The sequence below is a fragment of the Physeter macrocephalus genome, chromosome 2 (assembly GCF_002837175.3).
Source record: "Physeter macrocephalus isolate SW-GA chromosome 2, ASM283717v5, whole genome shotgun sequence".
Classification (NCBI taxonomy): Eukaryota; Metazoa; Chordata; class Mammalia; order Artiodactyla; family Physeteridae; genus Physeter; species Physeter macrocephalus.
Window position 1 is genome coordinate 67,906,081 of NC_041215.1, and position 12,100 is coordinate 67,918,180.

The 12,100-nt window shown below is 43.2% G+C and overlaps 1 protein-coding gene across 1 annotated transcript in view; it reads right to left on the minus strand.

Moving 5' to 3' along the window:
* Positions 1-402: 402 nt before the first annotated feature.
* DPP4 (dipeptidyl peptidase 4) overlaps positions 403-12,100 on the minus strand; it is an 83,802-nt gene continuing 72,104 nt past the window's right edge. The window contains exons 24-26 of the mRNA XM_007105292.4: positions 3,450-3,522; positions 3,111-3,184; positions 403-1,521 (exon numbers count right to left, since the gene is read on the minus strand). Coding sequence (XP_007105354.1) covers positions 1,420-1,521; positions 3,111-3,184; positions 3,450-3,522 — 249 coding nt within the window. The 3' untranslated portion in view covers positions 403-1,419. The remainder of the gene's footprint in view (positions 1,522-3,110; positions 3,185-3,449; positions 3,523-12,100) is intronic.

The following is a 12,100-nucleotide window of genomic DNA, read 5'->3' on the forward strand; positions in this document are numbered from 1 at the left end:
CACTTAAGTTGTTGACTTTTTTTTTTTTTTAACTTCTACTGAGCCATATGGGCTACCAAGATGATACTGTCGAGATTATCTGATATTATGAGACTCATCGTAGTTCCCCGGAATAAAATGATATAGTATGTATTATATAAATAACCAAAACTATTTTGAGTTGATTTTTCAAAAGCTTATATATATGTATGATAACAGTAATTGTATATGTATTAGATAAAATCGCTATGAATTGCTTAATTTAACACATTTCTATGTATCTATTTCTTACAAAAACTGAACCCTCTCCATGTTTACGAGGCAGTTTGGGATAACAAGCAAAATAAACAAGAGCCTTTCTGAGTAAGCGTGTCCATATGCCAATGCAGTTTAGGTCTGATTCAAGACACAGAACTCATTACCTCTGAAAAAATGAAGGCACATTTATTACTGACCAGGAGAAATTCCACCATATGTAGAGTGGGAATCATATTACACACATTTGTAGCTAATTTTCAATTTTTAAAAACAAGTCCAAGGAAGTTAAAATATTCTTTTAATTAGATGCTCAAAGAAATGAAATTAGAAAAACTGATGCAAAGACTCCTTCAAGTTAGGATTTGCAATACAAATATTTTCATCTCTTAACAGGGCAAGCTGATGTGTTCACATCTCCGTTCCAAGCTGCCTCTCTCACTAGGAAACATCAGTATTTTTAAAGCACATTTACAATGCTTTCCCATCACCCTTGCTGTGTTTTTGTAGCACCTATAGCCATAACTGGCACCTGGGGGCCCTGCATTGTTGGCAGTTTCTCTCTCATTTCTTTGGAGTCTATTCAACTGCTGTGGTTTTATTCAGAAGTCAGTGCTTTTGCATATATGATTTCCTGAGACTGTTTGAATAGTCTTTCTCAGAAAACTGTGCCAGTCTGGCTGTGAACAGCTCTTCGAGGAGCCGATAGCAGCCTGGTCGGGTCAGCAGGCTTGGACTGGGGTTCACAGCCTCGCCCTGCCAGCTTCTCTCCCTACCCCCTCTTTTCTTACCCCTGCCTCAGTGATATCACGGCCCACATCCTGCCATTCCTTCCAAGAAGAGAACAAGTCTAGTCCAGTTAGAAAAAAATGCTGCCCAGGGAACCTCTGCAAAGCTCCCATAAAAACAATTCTTATTTGTTGTTTCACTAACTGATATGGAAGTGATTTTAAATAATAAACAAAACCAAACTGAATAATTCAAACTTCCGTAAGGTAATAATCTGTTGCAAAGACAGAAGTCCCTACTTCGGGTTATAGATATGAAATTTGGGAACAAAGGTAACCTTACGTTTCTTGATTTGAGTGTACTTTTTTAACAGCATCATCTTGATGGTGCAGTTTTGAGATAATGAGAGCAAAAGTGGCTTTTCAGAAGCTTTAAATGGCATGCTGTTCTAAGGTGCTAAGGTAGAGAGAAGCATTGCTTTAGGAAGTGGCTCATGTGGGTGTATATGTGTTGGTGTGCTGTGCTGCTGGCGATCCCATGGTCTTCATCTGTATACCACTGGAGAGAAAAAGAAAGGACAGAATTAGGAAGTCAGTTGTCTTTTTTTTTTTTTTTTAACCCAAGTGAGTTCTCATGAGCAAACATGGAATAACACAGGATGTTTTAATTCTTCAATCAGTTTATAAACTGAAATGTGATCAAAGAGGGTTTCTCATTTCCTCCCAGAGCTTTTCCAGGGCATGTAGTTCTGTCCTGCAGGAGTCTCTGATCGTCCTTTGCAGGTGCTGAGACAACTCACTGTGAATTTGACTTCACTGCATAGTGCTTTAAGGATATGTATAATTAAAATATCCAAGTCCATTTTCAAATTTGACTCGAAGGACACTTAGAAACACATCATGCATAGGAGGGAATGTTTATCCTGTAAAGCCCACTTTAATTAAGTGTTATCAACTGTTAAATTTCTCCTACACTGCAGTAAGATAAACTATTAAAATAAATGAGTTTTTAGAAAGCAATTTTTCCTAATATATATCACTAAGGCACTAGAAAAAAATCTATTTCGATATTCCATACATATGTTTAGCATAACATATGAAGTCAAACGTCAAATGTATTATTTGCAAACACTTTTTCACTGGAATTTCACTGGAATCTCTTATCTGCATGTCTGACATTTATGTAGGATGAGTTGATGACCTGAGGCAAAAATTTATCAACTCATCCCACTACATGAAACAAGTGGGAAGTCACTGCCAGGCAAACATATATTATGGAGACATAAATTAATTTTCAAAAATGGCTTAAAGTATCATGTCTTTTCTTCCAACAGTGGAAGGATACACCTCAACCTCATAAGAATCTAACCCCCAAAATATATGCCAGGTTTTGTGGTATCAAATGACTGTCCCACTTTTATACAGTAGGCTCTGTTTGAACTGAGCACGGAGCAAAGTGTGTACGTTAAAAGAGAGTGAGGGAAAGCAGGCTTTTTAAACTAATACAGAAAAGAAAGGACTTAACACAAAAATATTTAGTGCAACACACACACACATATATATAATCTTTTTTTCTTCTCAATCTGAAAAGGTCTAGTGCGTAAAATGAATTTGACTTAATACCTAGAAACATCCTCTGAACAGGCAACAACAGCTCTAGCCATTTCCGACTTTATAAAACCAGCCTAATTGTTTATAACCTGTGGTGTTCAACAAAAGATAACATGGAAGTTGCAAAAACTGAAGCGCACTGATTACCGATACCCCACTGTTGTTAGAAGGGCTAGTAACACATACTAGAGATGGATTTGCATATTTGACCTGAGCTATTATCATGCTGATTTCACTTTAGAATTACTCTGCCACACGTTCACTGGGTAAGTGATTACTTTTTAATCAAAATAGGGAGAGACGGGACAATCACAGGACTAGGGTTTTGACCCTCTCAGGATATGCAATATTGTGCTTCTCAACCCCCAACTGTATGATATTGAACATGACTCTCTTTATGACTCAAGGATATCACTTCTTCAACTTCTCATTGGAAAAATAAGACTCTTTTTGCTTCTGTCCCCGGAGACGTAGTTCCAAGCAGGGAACCAGACCCCACCAGGAAGTTCCCTCCCCTTGCAGGAAGTTTTGCTATACCATTGATTGGAAATCCACTCCAGCATCCACCAGGGCTTTGGAGATCTGAGCTGACTGCTGAAAGTGAACGTTATCTGCAGGGAGAGAAAGGAAACATAAAGTAACTAAAAGCCTGCTCCACTTTTCTGGTAGGAAGGGTGGGAAAGGCACAAGAAGAAAGGGACGGTTTGAAGTTCTAGGATTCAGCATCCCATTTAGGCCAAGACAAGTGAGTTGTGGAAAGCAACACTGTTTTATTGAAGTAAATGTAACAGTCTTGCCCCTCATGCTTTTGTTTTGTCAGTAGTGAAATTGCAAACCTGTCTGTGATACTAAAAAGTCTAATTAACTGAAACTCACCATCTGCTGTTCCATGAATAAGGAGGTACTCAACTTGTTTAAAATTTTCAGCTCTGCTCATGACTGTTGAATTCTGGAATTGGGAAAAAGAATGTCATTATTCAAAAAAAGATCTGCCATAAACTGATTTTTCACTTCAGTTTACAAAATAAAATGTTTTCAGCTGGGGCCCCCTTTGATACAAAATATAGCAAACCGATATTCAAGCAAATGCTGTCTCCATGCATGGCAGAATGTACAGCATGCCCTGTCCCTGTGAGACAGGACCGGAAAGGAAGGATGCCACATCTTCCCTGCACATGCAGAAGAGGGCATCTGCCCCCCAGGCTGCATGTGAAACCCCTTGAGTCCCAGATCCCAGATTGGCTGTGTCCTATGCATTAGCACAGGGCAGAGTCTCATATTAGCAATGTATGTTCCATGGGCTTATGCTGTAGTTCAGCCAAAAAGTGTATTGCCATGGCAACCATGTGTCACATGGTGCCATACATGCTACATTTCAAAGAGCCTGTACATAGCATTTGCAACTAAACATACTCTGCAATATGTCATATGAACTTTGGTCCACATTGCTAGGCTCTGAATGAGAAGCAAGTATTACCTTTTTTGGAACAGATGTTTAAAACCTAGGCAAGTGTAACATATGGGAGGGGAAAGGGGTGAAAAAGATCAAGTATGGCCTTAGAAAATCAGTGGGTGTTTGTTGTCTGCCTCATTCTGCACTGGGGAAAGTGCTGCTTTTGGATCAAGCCAGGGAATTAGGAGAAAAAACTGGGAGGTCAGCTTTCTGAAGGCTGTTTCATGACCTTGGACAGGTAGGACTTCTAGAATGAGGGTGGAGTCTTTGGTGGAAAAGCTTTGAAAGTATAGAACTAGTCATCTGATCTTAATTTGGAGATGTTTGCAGAGTTGGGATGAAGGTAAGAATGTCACAGACATTGTAGCAACTTTGGGAAGGGGTGAGCCGGACTCTGCTTCTATTGTTGGGCAGAGGAAGGGCCAATAGCCTCCCTATGGGTTTAAAATCAGCCAGCTCATCCTGCAGCATCTTGGTGAATCAAAGTCAACTTTATGAGAGGCAAGGTTTGTGTTTGACAGACATCTTTGTAGCTAACATCAGCTTAATATTTTGATGGGAATCCTGAAGGTCTGGCTGGAAGGGGATGGGGCTAAGGTCCAAATGTTTGCATTCTAGCCCCAGCTTCAATATCAGAGAGCTGTGCACCTAGAGACATGCTTCTGAGTGTTGTTTTCTTTGAAATGGGAGGAAGATTAACTCCTCTTGCTCTCACTGAAATAGAAATCAAGAGACATGGCTTTTTTTAAGGTTAAATTATGGCGATAGAGAAAACGGGTGAGGCTGTCAAAAAAAAAATTATGGCGATGTGAGGATGGTGTGACACAGTGTTTCTGGAAAAAAGACATTCTGTCTACAACTTTCAGGACAAAGTCACCCAACATATTTGTGTTGACTGAGGCTATCAAGGTGATCTTCTCCTGGAAAGCTTAGAGCAAAGGCCCTCCCACTCCTGTGCAGGCTGGGTCCCACTTGTCCTGACCATATGGCATTTCTGACCCAAATTGAGAATTTACCCACGAACTTTCAGAATAAACACCTAGGACTCACTAAAAGTCGCACTTCTATTTTACTTTAAGAAACGTGTCATCTGGTGAGATGTCCCAGATGAATCCATCCATCCATCCATCCATCCATCCATCCATCCATCCCAACATTATACTCCATTCATTCTTCCATCCATTCATTTTTTCAAGTCGATCAATATTTATTTGTCATATGACCAACTAAACAATAAGATCCATGAGAAGAGGAATTTATATTGTTCATTACTCTATCCTGAGCATTTAATAGAAAGCTAAATATCAATTAAAGGAATAAACAAAAGAAATGTAGGCACTTATATTGTACTCTTCACTATATTCGGTCCTAGTTTTGCAGAGGCAAGTGGGAACAGCTAGGGGAGGTGGAATAAAATATTCTCACTCTGAAATTTACCAAGATATGTTTTGCCCACTTTCAATCCATACACCATGCCATTAGTAATAAGCGCTGATACTTATTGTGTACTCTGTGCCAGTCACTCTGCTAAGCATCTTAAAGGATTTATAAAAGCACTGTTCTATTTAATCCTCATGACATTCCTGCAAGATGGGTCTATAGCAATCCCACTTCTACACGGAGACAATAAAGTACGCCAGGTTACTTCAGGGAGAAGTCGGAGCTGGACACAAAGTCTGATGGCAGAACCTCTTTTACCTCCTATGCTGCACTGAGTCTCCACTAAAATTCCAAGCTGCTCATGATGTGGTCTTCCAGCAAAGATACAGGGAGAAAGAAATTGTTACTGAACTGTTCTGGGATTTGCAGTACACAAACACACTGGGTGTTCTTTGCCCCCTGCGTTCTCATGCCTTCTTAGAGTGAATTCATTGGAAGAGAGCTGGCTCGCACAGACCTTCGAGACTTGTGAGGCGTTTTGGACTGTGTGGTTGACGCAGAGCCTAATGAAGCAACAGAACCCTGAGCGATGTCCTGCCCTGGAGAGAGGAAAGGGTCAAAATCAATCTCCCAAAAGGCCAGTGTAGGATTCAAAGCTGGCGACAGCAGAGACTGGGGCTGGCCCACCAACAGTGAACACTGCCAGGCTGAGCCCCAGACCCGGCGCCCTCATCCGAGTCCTCCTGCACCATCCTTTCTGCGGCTACACGGCTGTCTCCTCCACCTTGTTTCTCCCCACAAGAAACCCAGCTCTTCGCTTGCCAAAGGTAGTCAACTTTAGCACCTAGACGTGGCCCAAATATCCAGGTGTGTCACCTCCCCTCCCCTCCAAAAGCCTCTCGGGCCTTCCTTGCGTGGCAGAGTGCACAGCAAAAGCTGCTCCACAACCTCCCTGAGCCACGAGACTGAGAAATGTCACCGAAACATAGAGTAATAGTTAGGAGACATATAAATACGCAGGACAGTTAGCAAGGAATGTGATAACTACTGGAGTTTGGACCAAAACAGTTTCTGGCTGCCTTTTTTTTCTTAAATGGAGTGAATACAGGCTGAAAGAAGACAATTTTTATAAACAAGTAAAACCCTGAGCCTAAGATAAATGTTGTGATGTACACACTGTAGCTGTGATGAACTAGACATGGTGAGAAATGCAACATACTGAGAAAAAGACGAAAACTGTGATAAAAGTGTCATGATGCAAATTGTTTTACATTAACAATATTACACTACAAAGAAAGAAAGACAAATACTTTAATGCAGCAAGGGAAAAATAAAACAAAAGCTTCCCCTGCAACCACAAGATAAGCGTGTCATTTCCAATGCACATGCCCCCTGCTCGCTGGGAGTTGCGTCAGGAGGGACCTCTCAGTGCACGGGAGCCAGGCAGCCTCAGGCACACACCCATTTCAAGGCTCCCAGGCTCCTGAGAACATTATGCCCTCCTGGAAAGATGCAGCTGTGTCACCTTGCCTCTGGAACCACCAATCATTCCCTACTAGACTGAGCATCCTGGCTTCTCAATCGAGAGAGACTCTTGACAGTCCGCTGTATGGCACACTTTAACCCGTGAAAGGCAGCCAAAGTCAGTGAAAGAAATGCACGCACTAAGTTAAGGGAGAATTAATGACCAGAAATAATTCAATTGTGCTATTTCAACCCACCAAAACAGGATAATCCCCATTTGCCTATCGATGGAAACAGAAATAAAAAAGGAAATGGATGACTAAGTTAGAAGCCGAATAGTCTGTCACCAGCTCCTAAAAAGGAAGTTTAGAGTGATAAATGGGCAAGGATGCAATGGTGGTGCAGTTGGCACCCTCCCGAGGCTAGAAACTTCCGGAGAGCCCCGCTGCCAGCAACAGCCTGGCAAAGTGAAGTGGGAAGGATTGGTCCAGTGGCAGTGATGATCCACAGCATCTCTGCGAGGAGCTTTTCCTTCAAGCCCCAAGAAGAACCATCTGTAGCTGCTCGTTGGATCATGCTGGTTCCTCAGTTACCTTCCAGCAAATAAATCTTTGTATTTTTGAAATAAAAGAGAGAGCTGGTAAGAGTGGGGAAGTACTGTGAGAAACAGAAGGTCTGACAATTTTTAAGCTACCCCTTGCACCATCCAGGAACCATACGGACAATTTGCTTCCTGAGAATAATGGTGGCAGCCTCCATGTTTTTGTAAGCTTATTTCATGGCAGGCATAGGTGTCTCGTTTAATCCTTTCAATAACCCCATGAGGTAGCTCTGATTCTCCCCATTATTCAGATGAGGAAACGGAGGTTCAGAGAGGTTTAGTAACCTCTCCTAGCTAATAGGTGGTGGAAACAGAGTTTTAGCACAGGTCAGACTCAAAAGCCCATGCCTCTTGACATCAAATTCTAGTGTCCCTTCACTTCACAGCCAAACACCGCATTGTCATTTCCAAGCTCTGGTAGAAAAAGCAAACAGCCACAGGTGTCATGGACACCCTATTACTTCAGTGAGACAGTACCCCGAGTGTACTGACTTTGCTCTGTGCATTCTCCCACTTGTGACCAAAGCCTCATAAATAATATTAGGTGAGGCTGTTTGGGGAAGCACCATTAATGCCACAACAGAGGCCACAGAACATTTTTAAGGGAAAATTAATTCAACCCACCACATCAGATGTTTTACTTGTCCATATCCATCAAACAACTGTACCGGTGAGATGCCAAGGAAAGAGCTCCCATCCGCCTACAGGGGGCCCTACCTCAGGCCTCACCCAGCAACACTGGCTTCTTTAAAGATCACACAGCAGTCAACATTTTATCAGCACTCAACAAACAAGTTAAGGTTTGGCTTAAATCTGAAGGTCTCTCTCCCTTTGGCATATTCTAGGATAATAGAACAAATGTCAAATCAGTACAAGATGGCATATTTACAAAATTGCACCCTGTTTTGCATAACCTAACGATGCAGCAGTTCTTAAGGATTGAACATTTCAAATCTGCTAGCAGAAGACTGCCAAATCTATGACTGTTTCGTACACTTGCCAAAAGCCTATCAAATTCTGAGCAAAATGCAAAATAAATCTCCTCTACAAGTTAAATCAGTCCCTTCTGTGTGTTCCAGGCTGCCCTCTTCTCTTGGCAACAAGGCTCAGGACTTGGGCCCCGTTTCTCTTGCCCTTGATCTGATGCTGCTCTCTGTAAGTCCATTCCCTCCCTGGTCTCCCATCCTGCCTTATTAGCCACCATTTGGCCTGCTCCTCCCACATCCCTGCTCTGTGTTATCCCTCAGTTCATCCAACCTGCTTCACAGATCCCCAGAAAACCAGCTCTGCTTGCTGCCACTCGTGGGTCTACTGTGCTCCTCTGCCTTGTCGGCCCCTCTGGCAGCCTGTGGAGAGCACCTACGCTATTCCGCTGCATCTCCCAGAAGTCTTCCTTAACTGGCTCCAGATAAGTGCCCTCTCCCTTTCTTACCCCTCAGTAGCTACATCTTATATAACTTTTTGTGCTTCCGTTTCTAGGTCAATAAAATGGAGATAATTAGAGCACTTATCTCAGAGAATCTGAGGGAGAACTGAACCTAATAACCCATGGAAAGAGCTTAGAACAGTGTCTGGCCATAGAAGCAAGCACTTATTAAGTGAATTTTAAAAATGAATGAAATAAATGAAACCAGACGCCCCCCCCCCTCGGTTGAGAGGAGTTGGGGGAGGTGAAACCCTAACTTCTCAGCCACTTCCCTTCCCTCCCTACATGCTCAGAAGGCACAGAATTCCTGGGGCTCCAGAGTCACAATTTGGAACTACTAGTGTTTTCCATACATACTGGGCACTTTGTCACGTTCAAGTTCATGCTTTATTACTACTCTCTTTTTTTAAAAAATTTATTTATTATTTACTTTTTTTGGCTGTGTTGGGTCTTCGTTTCTGTGCGAGGGCTTTCTCTAGTTGTGGCGAGAGGGGGCCACTCTTCATCGCGGTGCACGGGCCTCTCACTATCGCAGCCTCTCTTGTTGCGGAGCACAGGCTCCGGACGCGCATGCTCAGCGGCCGTGGCTCACGGGCCTAGTTGCTCCACGGCATGTGGGATCTTCCCAGACCAGGGCTCGAATCCGTGTCCCCTGCATTGGCAGGCAGATTCTCAACCACTGCGCCACCAGGGAAACCCTATTACTACTCTCTTTTATTTCTCTTCAAAAATTTTGCCTGTATGTTTTGTCTCACCAACAAGGTAATCAACTTCTGAACAACTAAAACACCAGGCACCTTGAATGGGTGAATGAAAGTCTACCAGGTGTGAATATTTTTTTTTACAGGTTTGACTAAAAGACCTGTGATTGACCATAGAGAGACCATTCATCAATGTTAGTCAGGAACCCACTCCTCAAGGTGGGACCACGGTTGCTATCTGCTTATCGCTATTGGGGGTGAGGGTTGTCTCATTGTCTATCTGATTCTTTTGCTCAAATCTGTCACCATTTCTGTCGGCTGTGGACTGAGACTCGGACTGAGACTCACGGCAGTGAGTCTGCTTATACTGCTTATTAGCTACACTGTCATCCCTCCACTCTGCCTGCCTACTTAGAGCTTCTGGGACCAGCTTCTTGGAGTTTCAGGGAGATGAACAGCTTCCTTCCTCTTTGAGTCCCTGGTAGCCTTTAAACGTGCTCCTGCCCTGCCACTCGGCAGTGGGTAGGTGACTATCTACAAAAGGAGTCTTATGGACTCACCATTTGTGTCATTGCATTGGGTCCAAGCCTTAGTCCCAGGGTCTCCTAATTTATATGGCAGCTTTGTGAGAATAAGAAAAGGTACTCCCTCCGGTTGGATCCAGCCCCAGAGGTGCACGCCTTAGAGAATGAAGCATAGACTAGATTCCAACAGTGTACAAGCTGAACAACTATACATGACATCCCTGCCTGTTCCATTTGCATATATAAATGGTTCCCTTCAACTTCCTTTCCTAAATAGTAAGTAGGACCTTTATTTCACAAAATGTGCTTCTCTTGGTGTGCTTGTCTAAATTCTTTCAAATCTGGGTCATCAATGACTTAAAAATGAATCCTCTCCTCATTTGAATTTTATTAAACATTACATTCTCTTGCAAAGGCTGTAATTCTGACTACTGATAATGATTCTATAGCTGAAAAGGTGTACAACGATCACAGGACCTTGCTTATTACACACTTCGATCATTCCTATCCTGGATGTGCTAAAGAAAGTCAATAGTCTAGACTACCTGGGACTCATTTTCAAACTATTTCCTCCTGACCTACGGAACTGCACAGAGCAGCGAAAGCCAGTAAGGAATTGTCTCTTTTGTCTTTTCCAAGAGAGCAGAAGGAGGGAGGGAGAGAAGGAGAGAGAAAGGGAGGAAATAAAAGCAACCTGGGAAAGAGAAGTAAAAGAAGACAGGGGTCCAGAGGGGCAGCTGGGGCCTTGGAGGAAAATAGAATCTTTGAATGTATTCTTGCCAGAGACAAAAGCACAGGCTCATTTAAAAAACAAAGGAAGGCAGCTTTATTCTAAAGCCTGCTGTGCACCAAATATAGGTACTTAGATTCAGTTCTCCACTTTCTGAGGATGCAACTTACAGGGCGGAAACAATACAGTGAATGCATTTGCCTCACTTTCTCCTACCCACCTTAACTGTCGCCCACCCAAATAATTCCTCTGAGTAACACATTGGGAACCTTTAGCTCTCTGGTACTGGCAGTTTTAATGTGTCCATTGCCAGCAATGAATTTTGTGCCAAGAAAACCCGACTCCTGGCGTGGAAGGATTAAACAGTCCTCGGGTGCCATCTGTGCAGTGAAGTGAGACAGTGACTTTGTGCTCCCAGTGTTCGTGTATTGCCATCGGTAGGAGGAAGTGACTTCTATTTACATGACTACCTCATGCAGAGAACATCTAAGGGGAGAGATGAAAATGGCCACCTCAGTGGGGGGTAGAGTTGGAGAAGAGGGGGATGGGTGTGGGAAGGAGGAGCCTATGGGAGAACCTGGAGAAAGATACAGGTTGACATGGCAGATTAAAACTAATTATCCTCTAGGGGGAGGGCTGGTTGAAGAGGAAACACCCTGTTGGCTGATGTTCTTGAAGTGCAGTAGGGTAGGTGCCAGGGACTTCCTCGGATGTCAAGGTTTAGACTTGACCCTGTGTTTCTAGGTTCAAAGACTTTCAAAATGGGATTTATTTATTTATTTATTTATTTATTTATTTATTTTTGCGGTACGCGGCCCTCTCACTGTTGTGGCCTCTCCCGTTGCGGAGCACAGGCTCCGGACGCGCAGGCTCAGCGGCCATGGCTCACGGGCCCAGCCGCTCCGCGGCATGTGGGATCTTCCCGGACCGGGGCACGAACCCGTGTCCCCTGCATCGGCAGGCGGACTCTCAACCACTGCGCCACCAGGGAAGCCCCAAAATGGGATTTTTAAAATGAACTTTTGACTCATCGTCCACCAGGTTCTAGAGTCAGGATGAGGGTCCCAGGCAGTACACCTCTGATGTTTTGGGAGTTTTTAGTACTTTAGGATATTTGAGAACACCCTTTAGCCATGCCCCAAAGATGGCACACCACAGGAGGGATCCTGGTTGGGTCACTAGCAAGAAAATTCCAGCTGTAAAATGAGAGAAATGATGGAGACATATAATTTTTATAACAATGTTTCC